Source organism: Tenrec ecaudatus, chromosome 10 (genome assembly GCF_050624435.1).
Source record: "Tenrec ecaudatus isolate mTenEca1 chromosome 10, mTenEca1.hap1, whole genome shotgun sequence".
Lineage (NCBI taxonomy): Eukaryota > Metazoa > Chordata > Mammalia > Afrosoricida > Tenrecidae > Tenrec > Tenrec ecaudatus.
Genome location: NC_134539.1, coordinates 44,896,239 through 44,919,646, shown reverse-complemented (window position 1 = coordinate 44,919,646; position 23,408 = coordinate 44,896,239). Strand labels below are relative to the sequence as shown.

Below are 23,408 nucleotides of genomic sequence, written 5' to 3'. Positions count from 1 at the left end.
TTGACTCTGGCAGTTTCCTTCATTGTGGTTTGGTGCGATGTGGAGAAGCAGAGATATAAAGCTTCCAGGGGCATCGAGAACATTTCTCCAGTGCTGATGACTGTACCTGAAGCTCTTAGGTGTTAGAACTTAATGAAATCAACAAGAATATCATAAGTATATCCCCAATGCAAGAAAGAGACTGATCAAGAAATTTAAAAGAATCAGGTCTAAGGCTGGGAAAATCCCACACAATGTATGATTTGCGCTTTGATGGGCAATAGGACAAGCTGAAGAGGCTCCCTGGAGGACAGAGAAACGTACAGACCGGATGAGGAAAAGGCACTTGGGACAAAAGGGGAGGGGATTGCCTTTGAGCCCGACCTCAACCCCCGGAGGGTCTTGGAGAAGAATCCACCTTGTCCACATAGACGTAGACAGGGTTAAATTTAAATTTCTCTCCAGAATTCCTCTGCTCCCATGCAAAAGTCAACCTTGCATCTTCCTTCTTCTTTTTTTTTCTATCTAAAAAAAAGACTGCTTTTAAATTTTATTTTCAAAGTTACATAAATACCAAGTGTTCAAGTAGAAAATCTGAAAAATTCAGACAAACAAAGAGAAAATAAAAAGTGGCCACAACGTTCCTCTGGCTGGGGGAATCTGTTTCCAAGACACGACGTAAGCAGTGTCTGAGTCTCCGGGTCTCCATGTGCGTGTGTGCCTGAACGACAGTTCAACCTAAAAACCAAAAAGCCAAAAAAATATCCTCCTAGCTAGATCAATAAGCAACTCGTGAGGAATGGAAACAAGCTCGAGTGGTCGAGGATTTCCCTTTACTTGGGTCCACAATGAACTCCAAACACCCATGGAAGCCGTGGTCACATCGCAAAGGTCGGTGTGTTCGGGTCTCAGGTGTTGACACCTCGTTCAGGTGCTGTAGCCAGGTGACCAATATCAGTAAAGACGGAGCTCGACCACTGCTGAATTGTCAGAGGCTGCTGTTGCTGGCCTAACATGCTGCACTTTTCGTGAGAGATGCCTCTTGGTGGATTCAAACCTTTTGACCGCACTCCTCACCACTAATAAAATGTTATTTAATGGATGGACGAAAATTTAGTTTTGTCTTTTGTCCTTTCTTGAAGAACTGATGCAGATGTCCATGTGCTTTAAAGATCGTCCTGCTGTTGTAAAATAACTATTTCGTCAGATAAAGCAGGTAGAGAATATGACGACTTTCTATTTTAATCTTCTCTTTTAAAAAAAGAAAACAAAAAAACGTTTTAATCAATATGACCTGATTAGCAAACTGATTTGACTCCATACCTGAGAGATCTGAAGGCCTCTGAGGCTTGATCATGAACCTGTTGGGTAATGACTGTGTTCTCCGCAGGTGTGGTCTAGGTGAGGTCCAATCAGTTCTAACTCACAGTGCCCTGGGGCATGAGAGAATGAAATCCTGCCCAGTCCCACACTAAGGCAGAGCTGTTGAAGCCACTGTGCCAATCCAGCTCCCGCGGGTCTTCCTCCTGTGACTGACTCCGCTTTACCGAGAATGATGTCCCCCCCAGGGGGACGAACAACAGAACTGTGGGCGAAGGAAGACAGCGGTCATAAGATATGAAAATAATAATAACTTATCATTTATCAAATGGGGTCACGAGGATGGGAGGGGGGGAGGGAAAGACGAGTTCTTACCAAGGGCTCAAATTGAAAGAAAATGTTTTAAAAATGATGATGGCAACCTATGTACAAACGTATTTGATACAATTGATGTATGGATTGTTATAAGAGCTGCAAGAGCCCCCAATAAAATGATTTTGTTTTTAAGCCCAGATGCAGAGACTGGTCCCTCCTGATAACATATCCAAAGTACAGACACAGGGTCTCTACATAATTCTGGTTATATTTCTTCCAAGACAGGTTTGTCTATTCTTCCAGCCATTCGGAGTAGGAGCAAAATTCTTCCCCCACACCACAACTCAAAAGCACCATTTCCTCCTTCATCTTTATCCATTGTCCAGCTTTCTCTTGCATAAGAGGCAATTGAAAAGATCATGGCTTGAGTCAAGGGCATCTTAGTCCTTGGATTTACTTTTAACATTTTAAAGAGGTCTTTTTAGCACTTCAAAGTGAAGATTTAGCCTGTACAAGAAGACATCATTTGTTTTTCTGACTACGTGTCCTGTCTATGAATGTTGATGGTGGATTCCAGTAAAATGAAATCCTTGATAACGTCAATCTTCATGTATCATGAGTTGCTTATTGATCCCACTGTGTGAAGTTTTTGTGGAAATTTGCTGTTGTTGTTTTTATGTTAAGATATAATCTGCACTGAAGGGTGTATGTAGTCTTTAATCTTTATCAATAAGGCATTCAATTGTGTGGAACAGAGCAAATCATGGATAATATTAAGAATGGGAATTCCAGAACATTTCCTTGTGCTCCTGCTTTGGGAAGGAGAACCCAGCATCGGGGTTGGAGGAAGACTCGGGAACACACTGTGATATAAAACTGACACGACCAAAAAGAGGACCTGATGCAGAGGGCTTCAGTGGAGAGCAAATGCTTTGAGAATGATTGGGGCAAAGAATGTACAGATGTGCTTTACACATTGATGTATGTATATGTATGGATCGTGGTAAGAGTTGTATGAGCCCCTAATAAAATGCTTTTAAAAAAAAGAAACCAGAAAGAAAAAAGAATTAACAATAAATAATAAGCAATATTAGTTGGACTGAAAAAAATGACACAACCTTTCTGGCTAAAAGTGAAGGACTTGAAGTACTTGCTGAGGAAGTAGAAAATATTTTAAGTACTATCAGTAATCTAGGGATAGTTTAAACTATGCAGGAGTGTGTATAGCCGTATGCAAACATTGAACCATTTTATAGAGGGGACTTAAGCCTTCCCAGACTGGTACCTTTGGGGTCCCGGGACCAGTTACCCACAGACACTGAGGTCAAAGTTCAACTGTATATGTATCTGCTTCCAAATAGTTTAGAATTAGCTCTGCCTCTAAACTAATTTTGGGAAAATGTGTTTCCGAGAGAAAGTATTAACTTCCTAAAATCACATATATCTTTAATGGCTGACACAGTATTTGATGAATATGTATTAATTTTTTATCAGAGCAAGCTTTGTTTTTTTTAATACCTGAGAAGTTAAAAGGAAAAAAAAGGATCCCCCTTCCCACCATCCACTGCTGGCCTCCGGTGTGTTTGCCCGTAGCGTTCATCTATGCCCACTCGGTAGCTCACTTTCATATGGCTGGACCCTACAGCCTGCCTATTTCAGTGACCATGTAAGCAATTTTTATTTATATAAGCCCTTCATAGACATCTTTAGTGGCTAGATAATAATCCACTGAGCAGCTAGCTCATCTTTGTTCATAAAACTGCTTTTCATTTCTTTCTCTCAATATGCAAAGTTCTGGTCTAGGTGAGGGACTCTGGGTCTGCACTTTGGATTAGGTACTTATGGGAGATTCCCAGAATGGAATGACTAGCTCTTCGGGAGTCAACAGGGCTCTGGTCTGCGAAACTTAATGCCAACTAGCTTTCCCCAGAGGACTGGAGCATCTCGCACTCCCAGCGGCAACGCTGCTCATTCCATTTCTTTATAGCCTCCTGTGCCTGAAAGGCCCCATAGCCAGCCTTAAGGAAACTGGGGTCCGGCTCGTCATGAGCATGACTGTGAGGAGCTGCGTAACAGCAGGGAAAAACACTTATGCTGCAATGCTGAGCAGAAAAAGCAGGAAGCAGACTTGAATATGGGGCTAATTGCAACTGCACTAAAGAAAACGAAGTGCCTTTTTCCGGCGCTGACGACCGCTCGGCGATCATGCCTCTCGCAAAGGATCTCCTTCACCCCTCTCCCGAAGAGGAGAAGAGAAAACACAAGAAGAAGCGCCTGGTGCAGAGCCCCAATTCCTACTTCATGGATGTCAAATGCCCAGGCTGCTATAAAATCACCACGGTCTTCAGCCACGCACAAACAGTAGTTTTGTGTGTTGGCTGCTCTACTGTCCTCTGTCAGCCTACAGGAGGAAAAGCAAGGCTCACAGAAGGATGCTCCTTCAGATGGAAGCAGCACTAAAAGGCCCGGAGTCGAGATGAGTGGGAAGCCATTCTAATAAACCCATTTTGGATAAAAAAAAAAAAAGAAAACGAAGTGCGTAGAGTTGAGACTTGGGTAAGGGAAAAGAAAAGCTGGGAACAGACGCGTTAGGGTAAGTATGGCAAGGCGACGACGGCAAGATTTACCGTGGCCCCTCCGGTTCTAATTCTTTGCACCCTGGGTTAATTGCACCGTATGCTGCCAGTATAGCGCTATTGAGCGTCTCGAACCCATGAAATACAGAGGGGATACTCAGCCACGCAGTGCACGATTGCTCACAGGCTGCTCCTTCCGGGGCTTCCAGGGTTCTCATGGCTAAAGGAGCATGGTGGTCTTTCCTGAGTTCCCAGAAATAATTAAATCAATGAATGGAATTTTCTCAAATGTAAATGTTCCCACGATTTCCACCCCGACACACACGCGCGCACACACACACACACAAAACCGCCCCCACCCACTGCCCCCACCCCCCAAACGTCTGGCAACTCTCCCTTCTACTAGCAGATGACAAGAATGAAGAGTTCACAAATAGTAACAGCAAACCACCGCCCAGGCTGGTCCCCTTGTAGGGCCCGTGCTGGGGGGCATGCTCTCATAGCATGGCACAGACAGGAGGCACCGTTTCTGCTGGACTGTCCGTAGCTTGTGGTGATCCCGGAAGCACAGCTTCATGTCAGATGCTGGGATGGCCATCTGAGGAGATGTCCCATTAGGTGGATTCCTACTCAAAGCGACCCCATCTGAGAATGTGGATTCGTATGGGAGCAGCCAGCCTCGTCGTTCCCTTTCAGAGCAGCTGTGAAGGTTGAGCCACGGCCTTGTGGGTCCCAGTCGAGTGCTCCCCCAAGGCTCCTGTCTTTATTCTGTTCTGGGTGGAAGCGGTACAGGGGATGGCATAACCCCGCACTGAAGGGGTCACCTTCCAAAACCTGACTGGAAAGCAACAGCCTCCTTTTCTAAGGCGAGCCTCCAAGGGAACCCCCTTCCCCAGTGTCATGTTTGATGCTATTCTTCCTTTTTCCGTTTCTTTCCTTCTGTCTCTGTGTGTGTGTGTGTGTGTGTGTGTGTGTGTGTGTGTGTTTAGCCACATCTTTCTGCATTTTTTCAACCCACTTTTATTCATTGTAAGAAATACAACTATTCCAAAAAATATAAACATCCAATGGCATGCTGCATCTAAAGCTCTTAAATACAGTGGATTCATGGAGCCGTGCATCAGTAGCCAAGGTCAGCTCCCACAGCACCTGCAGCCAAGTCAACATCCCATAGTCCGATCGCAGCGGGAAGCAGATCTCCTTCCCTCCAAACAGCAACTTGAAGATGGACTGTGTCCAACTTGGAGGAATAAGCAGAGACACTCATGGGGGCCAACAGGGAGGGTCTGCTAAGAGTGGGGGGGGTCCGATAGAAACAATGAAATAAAGGACTGCACACCTCTCCCGCACCTGATCATAGATATCAAAAGGAGAAAAGTAAACTAAAACCCCATTAGAAAATAAAAAGGAATGGAGGGACCTCATTGCCAGTAACCAGCTAGAGACCTGGAAGGGGAACGTGGTCTCAGCTCCAGATTCTTGGCCTGTCTGGTACACGATGCAAGGCAGCTTTAGATCCATTGCAGGAGGCTCCCCACCAGGGAAACTCCCGGGAGAGGGCAGGCCAGCAGGAGAGAATGAGACCCTTGTCCTAGGGAAAAACCACAGAGATGCTTCTCATGCTTCAACAGAGAGCATCTTCTTGGCCATTATTATCAGACGTGAGTTTACACACATTTGATGTTTTTCATGCCTGTGGTAACCTCTCCCCTTTATCTGCCCAGTCTTTTCATATAATCCATCACCACACCTTGAAAACTTTTAGCATCCCAGACCCACCCCAGCCATTGAATCAGAATCTGTATTTTGATGACATCCCCATGTCACAGGGACATGAATTTTAGGAAGCACTGGTCTAAACCAAGGTCTCCTGGTAACATTGGAGAATCCATGGGGCTTCTAACCACAAGATTAGCTGTTCAAAACCAACTGTGGGCTCACCTTCCCCAAAGGATTCTGAAGACAAAGCAGGTACATAAGTAAATGAGGTGAAGAAAGTTGATGGTGCCTAGCTATCAAAAGATCTGGGATCTTAAAGGCTTGAATATAAACAAGCAGCCATCTAGCTCAGAAGCAACAAAGCCCACATGGAAGAAGCACACCAGCCTGTGTGATCACAAGGTGTCAATGGGATCAGGTATCAGGCATCAAACAACAAAAAATTATATAATTGTGAATGAGGGGAGTGCAGAGTGGGAACCCAAAGCCCATCTGTAGGCAACTGGACATTCCCTTACAGAAGGGTAGCAGGGAAGAGATGAGCCAGTCAGGGTGCAGTGTAGCAACGATGAAACATACAACTTTCCTCTAGTTCTTAAGTGTTTCCTCCCCTCCTCCCTCCCCCAACTATCATGATCCCAATTCTACCTTACAAATCCGGCTAGACCAGAGGATGTGCACTGGTACAGATAGGAACGGGAAACACAGGGAATCCAGGGCGGATGAACTCCCCAATACCAGTGGTGAGAGTAGCAATACAGGGGGGTGGAGGGAAGGCGGGGTGGAAAGGCAGAACCAATTACAAGGATCTACATATAATCCCCTGTGTTAGTCTGGGTAAACTAGGGAAACAAATCCATAGAACTTTATATGTATAAGAGAGTTTTATATAAAGGGTAAGTGTACATTAAGAAAGCATCCCAACCCAGAGCTGTCCAAGCCCATAAGTACAACATTAGCCCATATGTCTGACACTGATCTACAAAGTACTCCTCAGTCTCACAAAACACACACTATGATGCCGACTGCAGGAGGAAAGCTGAATCAGTGAACATGTAAGCATCTCAGCACTGGCAGGGGGCTCCGTGCAGCTGCTCCAGCACCCAAGGCTGCATCGGGGTAGGTCCATGTGGCTTCTCCTCAGGGATGTCTTACAGGAAGTGAGCCTTGCCAGCTGAAGCAGGGAACTGGCTAAGGTAGCTGTACCCTGGTCCAACCATCACAAAGCAAGAAACCTGAGAACTAGAAAGGCGAGGCTTACCAAGCCATTTATCTCTCTGCCCTTCAATTAACCCCACATGTTTATTGGCCAGGTTGGCACAATAAACCTTAACGATCACACCCCCTCCCTGGGAGACGGACAACAGAAAAGAGGGTGAAGGGAGATGTTGCACAGTGTAAAATAATAATAATTTCTAAAATATCAAGGGTTCATGAGGGAGGGGGGAGCAGGGAGGAAGGGGTAAAAATGAGGAGCTGATACCAAGGGCTCAAGGAGAAAGCAAATGTTTTGAGAATGATGATGGCAACAAATGTAACAAATGTGCTTGACACAATGGATGGATGATGGATGGATGGATGGCTTGTGATAAGAATTGTACGAGCCCCCAATAAAATGATTAAAAAACAAAACCAACAGCCGGTCCTCAGAAGAAGCTTTCTACTTTCATAAACAGTTACCGTCTCAGAAACCCACAGAGACAGTTCTGCCCCGTCCTATGGGGTTGTTATGGGTCAGAATCGACTCGATGGCAGTGAATTAAGTAGCACTGAGGTCTAAATCAGGAATCTGGTGTCACTCCTGCCCCACTGCCTAAAGGAATCCACCAAACTCAGCCACACAGCTCAGTCTGCCTATCCAGCCTCTTCTCAAATAATTCCACAAACTCTGTATCCCCTAGAGGCACTATACCTTCTTGGAACTTTGTGTAAGCAGCTTCCTTTACAAAAATGTCATTCCAGAAATGATGAGATTCCACTTGTCCTTCGAAACCCAGCCCAAGACTTCATCCTGGAATCTTCTCCCACCCTAGCCCCAGCCTACTGTTCCAGCCTTATGGTTTATGTCGCCTGTGTAAGTGTGAGTTTGTGTATATTCTAATAGGTGGCAAGCCCCTTGAGGAGGCCACAAGCAAACAAATCCACTGCCAGAGAGTTAATGCCAACTCTGAGTGACCCCAAAGGAAAGAATAGAACTGTGTCTGAGGGTCTTTGAGACTATAAATCATTATAGTAGCAGGCAGCCTCATTTTTCTCCCTTGGAACAAGTGCTGGGTTTGAACCACCAGCTCTGTGGTGAGTAGTCCCACACTCAACTCCTAGCACTACTGTGGCTGCTTAGATATGGCCCAATACCAAAAACCAGGCTCACAGCCATAGAGTCTCTATCAACTCATAGCAGCCCTATAGACAGGGAAGAACTGCCCCCGTACATTTCAGAGATTATAACTCTTCTCAGGGGCAAAAAGCCCTTTCTCCCAGGGAGATGGCTGGTGGAGTCAAACTGCTGACCTTGTGGATTGCCACCCAATGTGTAGCCATTATGCCACCAGGCCTCAGTAATTATTTAATCCATGTTTGCTGAAAGAAAATTTTTTAAAGAGAAAATTTTTTTAAGAATGAATGAATAGTTCTTTGGTTCTGCCAATGATCACTGGCCTGATTTTCCTCTTTGAAAAACTCTCAGCTCTGGAGGCACAGGGAATCCAGGGTGGATGATACCTTCAGAACCAGGGAGTGAGGGGCAATACTGGGAGAGTGGAGGGTGAGTGGTTTGGAAAGGGGGAACTGATTACAAGGATCTACATGTGACCTCCTCCCTGGGGGATGGACAACAGAGAAGGGAGTGAAGAGAGACGCCGGATAGGGCAAGATATGACAAAATAATAATCTATAAATTATCAAGGGATCATGAGGGAGGGGGCAGCGGGGAGGGAGGGGAAAAAAAGAGGACCTGATGCAAAGGGCTTAAGTGGAGAGCAAATGCTTTGAAAATGATTAGGGCAAAGAATGTACAGATGTGCTTTACACAATTGATGTATGTATATGTATGGATTGTGGTAAGAGTTGTATAAGCCCCTAATAAAATGTTTAAAAAAAAAAAAAGAAGAGCTGATCCCAAGGGCTCAGTAGAAATTAAACGTCCAGAAAATGATGATGGCAACCTATGTACAAATATGCTTGATACAATTGATGTATGGAATGTTAGAAGAACTGTAAGAGCCCCAAGAAAATGATCTTTTAATAAAAAGGTATAAATTATTATTTAAAAAAAAGAAAAGAAAAACTCTCAGCTCCGTCACAAGGAGCTTTGGTGGTGCACTGGTAAAGTACTGCATCGCTGGCTGAAAAGTCCGTAGGTCAAACCCACTCCAGGCTGTGAGCGAAAGATGTGACAGTCTTCAAGAAGGATTTAGAGAAATGGAATGAAACAGTTATGGCACTCTCCCACAAACTTTTTGAAGTCCCCTCTTCTCATATGCAACGTAAAATGATCCTGAAGTAAATTAAAAAATTGTAGCATTTCATCAACAGGAACCAGATCGTAATTCAAGCTGGACGCAGAAGTGGGCTCAGCAGGAGGGTGATCATGCTAAGTCAGATGGATCTTGACTGGAAATAGAGAATACCAGAAAGATGTTTACCTGTGTCTTATTCACTATGCAGAGGCATTCTGAGATAAAGATTCCATCGATGGAAGTCCTAAGAGGCAATTCTACTCTGACCCATTGGGTCACTATCTACTTAGGGGCAAAGGATTTGAGTTGGTTTTCATCTACTTCAGAAAGACATTAGAAAAATGAACTGTTTTGTGCATGAGAAAGTGCTTTGTGAACTACCAGGATACACTGGGTTTGAGAGGCTATGTTCAATACTTCCCAAGGCCCTGACTGGGGCTGACTCCGAAAAAGCAAGAGCCTTCTGGAGGAATTTTGAAACACAGATTCCAAGGCCCCACCTGTAGAAAATCAGATTCTGGAGGAATTCTGCATTTGGGCAAGTTTTTCAAGTGGTTTCAATACAAAGCCTAGCCTGGAACCAGCTAGGCCCTGAGGCTCTGCAAAGGCATCTCACATTCCTTGGCCCAGGGCTGGGATTAAGGAAAAGAAGGGAGATGCCCAAGTGCAAGGGCATGTGCAAGGGTATTCAGATGACCCTGACAGGGAAGACCTCTGCAAAGCCCATTCTACTGGGGCACGATCTGACCCCACCCAAACCTTGGTCCTCTTGCTCACCCAAGCAAAGAATGTCCCACTCCTCTGCAAACCCACCTTGAATATCTGAGTTCTGCCCGCCCTGACACACAGCCCTCAGGAGAATGCAGTGGCCTCCTCAAGCTGCCGTGCAGGCTCTCCAGCACCTCAGCCACAAGCAGGCCAGGTGAGCTGAGGACAAGGTGCCCACAGAGCCTTGGCTTTCCAGGCATGACCACTGCAGCCCCATTAACGGTCTGTGTTCCCTTCAGTCTGGAAGAGACAGACTGCTTCCAGCCTCAAGACCCACGAAGTCTGACCACCTGGGGCACCGCCATCCTTTGAAGAGTTAAGTTTGGCACCCAAATGAGCAAGATATGCTTCCCTTCTTCAGATCCTGAAGATTCCAGATTCACCATGGTCAGTACCCTAATAGGCTCCTAAGACTGGCCTCAACTGCCCACCCGTGAGTCTTGATGGAGACCCACTGTCGCTGGCTGCTCACCACCACCTCCTACCTCCCAGAGAGCACAAAGTTCAGTCTCCTTCCTCTCTCTGCTCACTTGCCACAGGCCTACTGGGTGTGCCAAACTCAGTGGGCTGTGCAGCACATGCATAGTTCTTTCTTCCCATTCTAATGACCCTTCAAGGTAGGAAATTCATACATGGAAAAAACTGAGGCTCAGGGAGGTGAAGGAGTTTGTCCAGTGTCACAGAGCAGCTCCAGGGCCCACAACTACTCTAAGGCTTCAGATTGGGCTTCCGTGCTGTGCAGTTCCAAGCGATCGGTCGGAATTGACTGGATGGCAGGGGGCTGGTTTTTTGGTTGTTGTTGAGGGATTGGGAAAATGGTTCCTTTATTTTCTGTGAACATTCTGGATTCTGGGGCGGGGCCGGAGGGCACTGCCCTGATGTTAGGCTGACTTCGGAAACTTTGTGCACAGGCATGGAAACTGCTTGGCAGATTCTGTTCATCTCAACATATGCTTCAATGCATAAAACTCTCTCTCTCTCTCTCTCTCTATATATATATATATATATATATATATATATATATATATATATATATATGATGAGAAAGGAGCCTTATTGTATCAGCATCCAGTTATCCACTCATTTCTAAAGAGTTGTGTTTTTTAATACTGATATCTTTCTTCGTGCATGCGATCAGCAGAGTGGTAGGGAGTTTGATTCTTTTGTAATGTTGAGCACAAAGAATATTTGAGGATTCTGTGCTATGAAAATATCTGGGATTTCTTCTTAATGATTCAACACCCATAGACCCTCAAATGTAACCATCCCACCTGGGCTACATGGAATCTACGTCAAGAAGGCTGATGATGGCACCAGGTGAACTGCCAAGGGTACTACCAACAATCCTACCTACTGGCCTAGGGTCTCGGCTCTTCCATTTGGAGGGATTACAGAAAATGCCTCATAGGGCTTTCAGTGTTTCCCAGAAAGAGAGTCTCCATCAAGGTCACAGCTAGTGAAAGGAATCAACGAATCCACCCTGAGCCTCCAGCGCTTTCTGAAACCCATGCTAGGAACCAGCTCTAGCAAGAACTGAACTGCAGGCTTATCTGACCTAGAGCATCGGCCCATTATCTCAGTAATGGGCGAGATAAGTGTGTGTGGATGGGGAGGAGGAGAGTGAGTATTGCTGTTGTGCATCCAGATTCTCCCGTGACTTTGTAACACTGTCAGTTCCCTAAACCAGGACCCTATTGCCTGCATCACAAAAAACAAAAGCTTATCTAAAAAAAAACCACAAACACAATGAGAATGAACCCAAGGCACCTTATGACGTGTAAGACAGGAATTGTCACGCTGACAAGATAGACCTGTGTGGACGCTAGAGGTCAGAGATAAAGTCAAGAGGACAAGGACAGAGACAGGACAAGGATATGTCACCCCGATGGCAGGGAAAAGGGATTCCATTACCTGTGGCCCAGAGAAAACGGCAGCCAGTGAAGGTTTGATAGAAGAGAAGCCCATTCAGCCCTGAGCCTCGGGATCACAGGGCTCGGCTCAAGGCAGCAGACCCTTATTGAAGTTCATGCTGCATAGACCCTGCGTTAGGTGATGGATGAGGTTTCCAGATGTGGGCCGAGGGGGAACGCTAGCTCACTTGGTGAATTATTGACACGGGGACGGAGGGAGTTCCAGGAAGGCTTGTTGGAGGAGGTGAGACTGAAGGAAGCTTCTGGGCCCGTTAGGAGTGAGTCAGATGAACCAAGAGGGATTGCCGAGAGCCAACCGCAACAGGAGAACCCTTTGAAACAGAGAGACACCAAAGCTGGGTAGTGTCCCAATACCAGAAGCCTTCCCTCTGACCCGTAGACTTAGCTCTGTGCCCAGAAGAAGCTGGCCTTTATGGGTTCCTTCAGTAATAACTTTTGAGTCTGGGGTCTAACAGGGGTCAGTCAAGAGGAGGCACCAGCCGGAGAACAGAGACTGTGGTGTGCTGATCCTCAACCCTCTTCCCTCCTTTGACCTCTCAGGCCTAGGAAGCCCTCTATTAAGAGTCTTGAGACCCCTTTGAATGACACCCAGCCCGACCACCGACCCTCTGTAAACTAACCCCCAAATGTACCTGTGCTCTGTGGGGACTTTACCCGTGGAGGATATGGCCCGTGGTCCACACAGGATCATCTACTGCAGAGACTGAGCGGGAGCCTGCCCTGGGAAGCTGCAGCACGCACATTAACCAAGCCCTCTCTCAGCATAGATTGTTCCTGGCTCACAACTACTCTGGGAGTATCAGGCACGCCTCTCCTTTCCCTGCCTCTTTCTGACTCGTGGGGACCCTGCGTGCCGCTGAGCAGAACGACTTCGAAGGCTCTTCAAGGCCATGGTCTTTCACAAAGATCTGGCACGGCTTTCTGCAGAGACATATAACTGGTCTTAGCAACTTGGCTCCCTGCTCCTGCCCCCACCCAGGGGCTTCACTCAGGCAGGTCGGATGCTGCCGATCTTGCTTCACAGAGGAGTACACCCAGGCCCAGGAGGTCTGTGGGGATTTGGCCATGCACCACAGCCGGTCACTGCGAGAGCAAGAGCCCACAGGCTTTAGTTTTGGCTGGCCGTTCGGGCTCTATTCTGCCATCTTTCCGAGGCCGGGGAGGGAGACAGAAATTCAAGAGGTCCTGCACACAGGTGCCCTCCGATCCGTGATTCATTCCGCAAACATTTACGGAGCCCTGACTCCTTTCACAGATCTGCATAAGGAGCCGGGAGATTAAAAGAGATTAGATACCAGGAGAAAGAGAAATGAGTCAGAAGCAGGTTGGAGGGGAGGCAGTGACAGAGGGGACTGGCCTCAAACTGAGGGAGCCTGACTCCCATGTCAAACCTAGATCTCCCATAGATGGAATTAGGAATGTCGGGAGATGAATGCCCACTGCTGAGGAGGGAATGGGTGTTTTTGGACAAAATAGTCAAAGTAGCTTGCAGGTATAACTCCACAACCCAAACCCCATCAAGGGCTCTAGACTTCTTAGCATGGCACACAAGGATCTGTGTCACCTGGCTCTTGCTCATGAAAAAAAGAAAAATGAACTCAGTTTTGTGCATGAGAAAGTGTTTTGTGAACCACCAGCATACACTGGCTTTGAAAGGCTATGTTCAATACTTCCCAAGGCCCTGACTGGGACTGACTCCGAAAAAGCAAGAGCCTTCTGGAGGAATTTTGAAACACAGATTCCAAGGCCCCACCTGTAGAAAATCAGATTCTGGAGGAATTCTGCATTTGGACAAGTTTTCAAATGGTTTCAGTACAAAGCCCAGTCTGGAACCATCTAGGCCCTGGGGCTCTGCAAAGGCATCTCACATTCCTTGGCCCAGGGCTGGGATTAAGGAAAAGAAGGGAGATGCCCAAGTGCAAGGGCATGTGCAAGGGTACTCAAACGACCCTGACAGGGAAGACCTCGGTAAAGCCCTCTGTGTCCCACAGTCCCCGGACACCAGGAGCCACCTGTTGCTCCTACTGGCTGCCCTTCTCTACCTCCATGTCTTTGCTAGCTGCTCCCAATACCTGCACGGCCTTTCCCTACTCTGCCCTTGGCTTTCCTCGCCGAGAAAATTCCTAACAGAGCTAATCGTGTGGAGAGTCTAGGCTATGATTACCAGATGATGGTTGAAACACGAAATAAACTTTCGGAGGATTGGGACTTCACCTTGTTTGGAAATCGGTAAAATCATCCTTAGCCTTCCTTTAAAACTAAACTCCAGTCTTCCCTCCCAACGAATCTTTCCTCATCACTACCAAGAAAGGGCTTGGAAACCACGTGGGGCAGTTCTCCAGTCTTGCTAGGCTTTCTGTGAGTCCAAAATTGTCTCGGGTTGTCTGCACGTAGGGCTTAGCAATGAGATGCTTAACTGGGCCCCCAGGCTGCCTCGCTGTTCCTAGGGGTGTAGTACGAAGGCGGGAACAGAAACCATTAATCGGGAGGAGGATGTTAAATGCTGGCTGAGTACCTACAATGGTCTTAGTTTATCTCCTCGCTCACAAAGGAGGAAGTAGTCAACAGAGAAGATCCCCAGCCCCCTGGAGTCAGGTGCATCCAATGATAATGATGTTTAAGGCAAACAATAGCTTAGCTAATTAGTAAAGAATGTCTGCCTTGAGCATTGTGCTCTTCTAAGAACTATCTATAAGGGATCGATTTGCAACAACAACTTTTGAGATTAGATAGGGCACTTCAGGGCAGCTATTTATGTTAATAGAGGAAGAACAATTCAGAGAAAGAAGCTGGGCACGGCTGCACGGTGGAATTTCGTCAGGTACTGTGCTGTACATGAAAATGGTTAACTGTGTGTATGTTCGGCCGCGCATCTCTCAACCACAAGAAATACAATCAATCAAGCAGTTAGCAGACAGGCACAAAATAGCACCTCTCTCAAAATCCTCAGAAGGAATCATCATGGCTAATTCCTGGATTTGAACTTCTGGTCTACCAAGCATTGAGTCTATAATTGAGAGTGCTCTCTAGAAGCCCACTGTCAGAGAGTTGATTTTGACTCATATTGGCCTGATGGGACAGAGAAGAACAACCCTTTGGGGTTTTCAAAACTTCAATCTTGCCAGGAGCAGACAGCCTCGTCTTTCTCTCGCAGAGCAGCTGGTGGGTTCCAAAGACAGCCCACTAGGCCACCAGCTAAGCCTTGCACTGCTAACCCACAAGGTCCATGGTTCAAATCCACCAGACACTCCTCAGATGAAAATGAGGCGCTCTGCTCCCATAAAGACCGACAGTCTTGGAAGCCCTGTCCAGGGAGGCTACGAGGCAGAATGAACTCAGTGGCAGTGGGCTTGGATTGTTCGGAATCGTGGCCCTGATGTGCTACTGGATCATTGCCTTTAAACCACAAAATAACCCTGAGAGAGGGGACTATCAGAAACCCTAGCGAAACGTATGCTTAAAGAGATGACGACACGTGAAACACTAGGCTGCAAACCCAGCAGTCTGACTCCAGAGCCTGTGAGCCTAGTCCTCACCACGTGCAGCAAAGGTGTCCGGTGCAGGGAGCTCCGAGCGACTGGCCCAGCCGCAAAGGAAAGGCAAAGCCGTGACCCTTGACCGACCGATCTACCTCTCCCATTGTGTCACTCGGGGAGGACACTGGCATCCGATGGTGCTTCCTTCACTCGGCACAGCCCCTGCCCTACCAAGCGCTGCTGTACACACAGGACCAAGACACGAGGAAGGCTCGATTCCTGTGGTGGGGGCTCAGACACGATGCGGCCCTATTCCGCACCTGCTGTGTGGGGTAGCGAGTGCCATAGTGGAGATTGCATAGTTAGAGTAGGCTTCCGGAATGAGGCAAAACTTGTTCTAAACTTTAGGGCCTGGTAGTTAACCAGATGGAAAAGTTAGCATAGCTCTTTAACGTATACACCTGGCAGCACAGATTACGAGCCATAAAAGTCATGCTTGATGGAAAAATTTGGCAACAGATAAGGCTGGTGGTTGAAGAACATGAGGACACGGTGGCACTGGCCTATAGGAGGAAAGGCTGCTGAAATGTCAAAGGCTTTGTTACAGATACATTTAATACAATCCAAACATTTGAAATTATGTCCCTGATAGCCACGCTTCTGAGCATGTAGCCTAAGAAAAGCAGTCAAAAGAAAAGACAAAAAGCCTACACACATTCATGGCAAAAGATAATTTTTTTAAATTCTCAAGAATTTGTAAAAGGCCGTATGGGCCTGATAGCCGAGAATGGGTGCTTTAATCATTCTCAGGCATTTTGCTACCTGTCACTGTGCAAACTAACTGCTCACTTGATACTAAGAAAGGATACAGAATCTTGTCTACTGTGCGATTTTAACTCAATGGAAACACGTGTTTGTGTGAACCGAGCCTTAAACGTAAACATGATCCGTTTTTTGGTGTATGAAACCTAGAATTTATGAACCTATAGGAAGAGCTAGTAGAATAAGGGGTTCAGGGGTAGTGGGGGGCAGTGGTGGTGGTGAGTCAAAGAGAGATGATGTCAATCATTTAGGAAAAGAATGTTTGGAAACTGTGAGAGCAATTGTACAATTCTACTTGACGTGACTGAAATATGGAATGATCTGATATATGTATTAAATCCCAAATAATAATAAAAAAGGAAAGAAAACATGAAAACACTTTTATTGACACCATGAAATTAGTAAGTGTGTATGCTTTCATTTGTGTTCCAACTATAAACTTTTTAGGAGTTACACAGGGATAATTTGAATTCATTCAGATCACTTACACACTGCCTGGTGCGTCATAAGTACTCAGCAAACACTAGACATCATCTTCATGATTGCTATTCATCCGTTTAGACACAGTTTATATTATTGCTCCCTCCCTCCTTCAGACTATATCTTAGCAACACTGAGAAGCTCAGGTGGTGCAGTTAGTTAAGCATTTCACTACTAACCATAAATGCCCCCCCAAAACCATTGCCAAGTCGATTTGGACACATAGCAAGTCTAGCAAAGAGAGTATAGCTATCCTGTAAGGTGTTGAAGGATGTCCATCTTAGGGAAACAGATGGCCACTCTTTTGGGAGGCAGCCAAGTGGATAAAGGCACTCTCACCTCTCTATCGATTCACACCATATACTGTTCTTTCCAAGGAGCCCTGGGGGTGTGGTGTGTTACTCACTGAGCAGGTAACCACCAGGGCAGAGGCTCAAACCCACTAGCTGCTCCGTTTGCTGCTTCTATAAAGACTGACAGCCTCAGAAACCCAAAGGCACAGTTGTACTCTGTCCGATAGTCATGATGAGTGGGTCCTTCTTGATGGGAGCGAGCATGAAGGGGCTTTCTTCCCACTTTTCACCCTCCTAGATCCTCCATCCCGCCTACTCCTCGGGGCCAGATTTAGAGTCGTTGTCATTGTTAGGGGCCATGGAGTCAGTTCCTACCTCTGTACAACAGAACAAAACACCACGCAGTCCTCACAATCGCTCTTACGCATGAGCCCGTTGCTGCAGCCACTGTGTCAATCCAGTTCCTCGAGGGAATTCCTCTCTGCCGAGGTGGGACGCTCACCATTCTTCTCCAGCACCATAATTCAATGAATCCACGGGTAAGTGCACATCAAGAAAACATCCAACCCAGTGCTGCCCAGGCCCACAAGTCCAACATTAATCCATGTGTCCAACACCAAATCCACAAAGCCCTCCTCCATCTCACAAAACACTCACAGTGCTGCCGACTGCAAGAGGAAATCCGAATCAGTGAACATGTAAGCATCTCAGCACTGGCAGGGTCTCCACAGGTGTGCTCCAGCACCCAGGGCTGCATCAGGGTAGGTCCATGTGGCTTCTCCTCAGGGTTGTCTTGCAGGAAGTGAGCCTTGCCAGCTAAAGCAGGGAATGGGCTAAGGTAGATGCACCCTGGACCGACCATCACAGAGCAAGAGACCTGAGAACTAGAAAGGTGAGGCTCACCGAGCCATTTATCTGTCTGCCCGTCAATTAACCCCACATGTGTTTACGATCAGGTTGGCACAATAAACTACCTCAAATGCATATGAGGCCATTGAAATACCGTGGTTTGGCCTTCATATCTTAGTTCTCAGAGCAACCTCCTTGCTTTTCAGCACTTTAAAGAGGTCTTGTGCATCACAGACTGACCCTATGTAATGAGTCATTTGATCTCTTGACTGCTAGTTCTATGAGCATTGGTTGTGGATCCAAGCCAGATGAAAATCTTGACAACTTCAATCTTTTCTCCATTTATCATGATGTGACCTATTGGTCCAGTGGTGAGGAGTTAGGTCTTCTTTACGTTGAGTTGTAATCCTTGACCTGCATCAGCAAGTACTTCAATCAACATGCCACAAGTTGTTAAAAAGCTTTCCTCTAATCCCAAGGCAGCATTGTCCTCATCTAATCTGGCTTCTCTGATGATTGGCCCATTGAGTATAGCTGCTACTCTCTGGGAAGCCTTCTCTGACCGCTTCATCCAGCGGTTCTCAACCTGTGGGTTGAGACCCCTTCGGGGGTCAAACGACCCCTTCACAGGCATCGCCCGAATCATAACAGTAGAAAAATGACAGTGACGAAATAGCAACAAAAATAACTAGATGGCTGGAGGGTCACCACCACATGAGCTATTTAAGGGACGCGGCGTTCGCAAGGCTGAGCACCACGCATCTCTTCCACATCACTTATCACACAGTGGTTTGCTTGCTCATCTCGCCGTCTTTTGCCCTTCCACTCCTCTGTTCTGGAGCCCTGGTGGCACAGAAGAATACACACTGGACTGCTCACGACAAGGTCAGCAGCTCAAAGCCACCAGTAACTCCTGAGGGGAAAGATGAAGCTTTCTACTCCCATAAAAAGTGTACAGCCTCAGAAACCCACAGGGACAGTTCTACTGCATCTCACGGGGTCCCTATGTGTCGGAGGTGACTCCATAGCAGTGAGTTTGGATTTGGGGGGGAGGGTCTGCTCCACAGCATCTATCATATCTGGCTGAAGCCTCAGCTCCCCACCCTCTTCCCCGCTACCCGCCACAGTTGTCCAGGCAGGCAGTTGCATCTTATCTTTATGGTCTTTTTCTTTTGTATCCCAAGGACTTGGCCACAAGAGAGACACAAAAAGCTTGAAGAATATACCAATGCAAGCCACGCCTCACTTCTTATGAGTTCACACCTACTTAGAAAATTGAGGACTTCGAATTGCCTGACTTCCTGGGATCCTCAACACAGTGCAAGAGCTGGGTATGAACATCACTACACACAGATAAGGAGACTGAAGCTCAGAGAGTGAAGCCAGACATGTGCTAACCCCCTGGCCCTTGACTACACAGCCCTCCAAAGGACAAACCCAAGCCTGTGCCAGAGCCCACCCCAGGTCACTGAGCTGATGCTGACTCACAGTCACCTGGTAGAAGGTTTTGGAGGCAGGATGTAAAACGTTAAACTTGCGGATAGCCTCATCTTTGCCCGGAGGAGCAAACTGGTGGGTTTGAACCTCTGACTTCGTGGTTAACAGTTACATGCACACCCCACTGTGCCTCCAGGATCCTTCTATGTCAGAAGACAAGAAAGAAAAAGGAACCTTCACTACCATCCACTGATTCCAACTCAGTGCATCCCTATGGGGCAGAAGAGCACTGCCCCTCGTGGGGTTTCTGAGGCTGCACATCTCTCTGGGCGCAGAATGCCTCGTTTTCTCCTGGAGAGCAGGGGGGTGGTTTCACACTGCTCGCCTTTCTGTGAGCAGTCCAAGCGTGACCCACTGAGCCCCCAGGGCTCCTGTGTCAGAACAGGGGGCTTGAAAGGGTTTGTGGGAAAGTGGAATAAAAAGACAGGGACCTCTTTCCATGAACTGTTTCCTAAAACTTTCCATGAGGAACTCCGTGAAGGTCTACAGTGCAGCCCACAATTTGATATTCGACCATTAATACTTGTTTTGTTTCAACTCATCCATTGTGCCTTATCCAAGCCAGGGTATTTCCAGTCACTTCATCTGCATGGGCAAGTCGGACGGGGGATGAGGAAGACTAAAGAAAAAGAAATGCATGTGAACTTTGATGTTGACAAAGAATATTGAAAGCATCACGGACAGCCAAAAGAACAAGCACATCTGTCCTGGAAGAAATCCTGCCAGAATACTCCTTAGAGGCAAGGAGACTGACACTTTGTCTCATATACTTTCAATGTGTTATCAGGAGAGACCGGTCCTGGAAGAAAGACGTCCTGCTTGGTAAAATGGAAGGGCAGTGAGAGGGAGGAGGGCCCTTGGTGAGACGGGAGGACACAGTGGCTGCGACCAGGGGCTCAAACCTGTGGACCACTGTGAGGACGGACGGCGCAGGCCTGGGTGGTGTCGCGTCTGCTGTACTGATGGCCGGCAGGAGTTGGAACCTGTGAACGAGCACAAAGTCACCCGCAGCACCATTTCTGGAGCCTTCCCTGAATTTCTATCACCCTGAGGATGAGGACCACCTGCTGGGGAAGGGGGTTCCCAACGCAGAAAAACTCTTTTCCTTTACTCCGGCCTGACAAGCCCACTTTCTCCTCAAACTTCCTCCCAAGGGAAATGGCTTCTCCAAGCAGCAGCCTCTGGGGCCCACGCCCAGCAAGCGCTCCTGAGAGTATCTCAGTGTACCCTCAAATCCCAACTTTCAAACATGATTAGTTGTCCATTGGGTGTTTTCTTTGTTTCGATGCCTGGCATACCGAGAAAGAGCCGCCCCAGAGGTTTTCCTGCCAGTCTCACCCTGCTGCCTGTGGTTCCTAATGCCAGCGGAGGTCATCAGCACCATGAAACCAAGTCGGCAGGATGGCAGGGGCGGATCATTCGGCCACTTCTCTAGATCTTTGAGCTGCACATCAAATTCAGGCCTGGTCACTCCACGTTTCATGTGGCCCGTGAGGTCCACAACCAGCTTCCCAGCCCAGTGATCATCACTGGTTTGTGCCTCGCCATGTACCCGGGCTTCATCAGCACAGAGACCGGTCAGTGATGTTGGAGCACAGCCTGGCGCTTGCCTCTCTTCTCAGCATCCTTGACGCTCTTGAGAGCGCCAGTCACATGGCACAGAAGGATGGTGGAAAGAGGCAGGGAGGGAGACATCCTAACTTCATTGTCTGTACGAGGAAGCTGGCAGGCAGAGGAGCCCCGCAGGTAAGGGGAAGAGACCTTCCGTAGCGAGACTACCTGGCCCTCATGTGATGGTCTGGTTCATCCCACATCGCCGAGCTGGTTTGCTTTTTAAAAGGCCACTAGCTTCCACTTCCAACTCTCAGTCCTTGGCAGGTCCTGGCACTGCGGCTTCGTTTCCTCACCCTGCTTCCCTTCTCCCCTGAAAAATGTTTGTAGACATGAGGTCCCAGCTTGTGAACTGCGAAGGCTGAGGACCCTCGGGGAGCTGCCTGCCTTTCAGGTAAAGAAGATACCACCTGGTTGCCAAAGATAAACTAAATGAGTCCAGATTTCATAATGGCTCTGTTTCCAGGATCACTTTCAGTTTTACCAGGGAGACAGGAGTTGAGTGACTGATTCACACTTGCATCATGGAGGGCAGAGAGAAATGACGTTCCTTGGTACCAGCTGGGCCCTCGCTCGCTCGGACAGGCCCTCATAACTGTGGTGGGGGCTGGGGAGGAGGTCCCAGAGGGGTTAGATCATGCTGAGACTTCCAGGACCTGAAGCATCATTAAGGAAGCCTATCCCTGGACCCCTAGACAACATTTTCCCCATTCTGCTCGGCTGAGATTACAAGCCCCCACCTCCTTCAAACCACCAACTGATACCACCCCTGTCTGTCTTATTCACCTCAGCAGAGAAGACGCACTCGGCAGGCCTGACATTCCCAGAATCCCTTGTGCACACATCCAGTCATATCTCAGTGGGCACCACGTCTCCTCGGACCTCCAAGTTTCCACTGGAGACTCTTCAGTCTGTTCCTATCCACCACCAACGTCCGGTCAACATTCAACCAGCTCCCATTCATCACATACATGAACCCCTTCACCCCAGTCCACCTCCTGCTATTGTCTGAGCTCGCACTGCAGTTGGCTCTACTCTCTCCCTCTTGCTCGGCCCATAGACTGGCAGCAGGTCCATTGTACCACGTGATGGTTTGTAACCAAGGTCACCATGATCTTCTGTTGCTAAGGTCATTGTTAGTCTGATAACCACCTTGCTCATATCTAACAGCTGTGGCTCCTTCTATCTTGGACAGAGTAGAACTGCCCCCCGTGGAATTCCGAGATTATAACTCTTTACAAAAATAGAGAGCCTCATCATTCTTCTGAGGAGTGGCTGGTGGCTTCGAACTACTGACCCTGGGGTGAGCAGCCCGAAGCATAACCACTAGCCACCCCAATTCAGGAGCCTCGGCAGCTCCCCAGACATGGACATGACCAGGCTGTAGTCTCCCTGTGAAAGACTCACCAGGAAAAATTGCATTAGGCTTTTGGAGGGTCCCTGGCTGCCACCCTGTGCCCTGAATATTTAGCATCTTAGAACGAATGTGTCCTTGGCAGAGACTCCTCTGCACAGGGTGGGATTCAGAAGTGCTCCTCCTCCCATGCCTCAAATTTCCAGGAATGAAGTAATCTCCTTTAGATTGACATGGGCCTTCTTTAGATATGTTAAGATTCCCGAAAGGCAGTTTTATCTCTTGGATTTTGCATATCACTAGTCCACGCTGGGCTAGTCTGTAGTTCAGTTCGCCTCTTCCAAGACAATTTCATTTACACATGAGGATACCCTATTGTTGCTTCTGGGTATGCCCAACAAGAAACCTTGTGACTGCTGAGATCACACACCTACAATGAGGATCCAGCTCTGGACGCTCCAGAGTCAATAACGCTCCCATCAAGGCTCTCCTTGCCCTTCACACCTGTGCCAGCCCTGTCCTCCAGGCCCTCCTCAAAGACCTCCATACACCCCCAGGCAGAACAAATGGCTCCCCTCTGAGTCCCCGCCCTTGACTCCAGCACAGTCATCAAAGATATCATACTGGGGTATTGATTACTTCTGACATGCTACTCCCCATTTCAGGCTCAGTGTCGCATTTATTTTCATTTCAAAACAGTGTTGGCAGGTGATCCACAACTGCCTGCTACGATCTGGTCAATGTTTTACTTGCCGGTTTCCAGCTGGCACGGGGAGAGAGCCAACCATTTGCCAGATGCTGCCTGGAAAACAGCACTATAAGGTGCGTTATCCTGGGGGGGGGGCTGCAGTAAACAAACCATTTTAGTGCTGTGGAATGCTTTATATCTAGGGGGAGGGGGGAGGCTGCAACATGGTGTAGTAGAGAAAACATGGATTCTTCTAGAACACATCTGCCTTC

General features: G+C 47.6%; 1 protein-coding gene across 1 annotated transcript; it reads left to right on the top strand.

The window, feature by feature from the left end:
* Window positions 1-3,796: 3,796 nt before the first annotated feature.
* Window positions 3,797-4,145, top strand: LOC142457922 (small ribosomal subunit protein eS27-like). The gene has a single exon (XM_075559010.1). The coding sequence runs from the start codon at window positions 3,820-3,822 to the stop codon at window positions 4,072-4,074; it is 255 nt and encodes an 84-aa protein (XP_075415125.1). The 5' UTR covers window positions 3,797-3,819; the 3' UTR covers window positions 4,075-4,145.
* The last annotated feature ends 19,263 nt before the right edge of the window (window positions 4,146-23,408 follow it).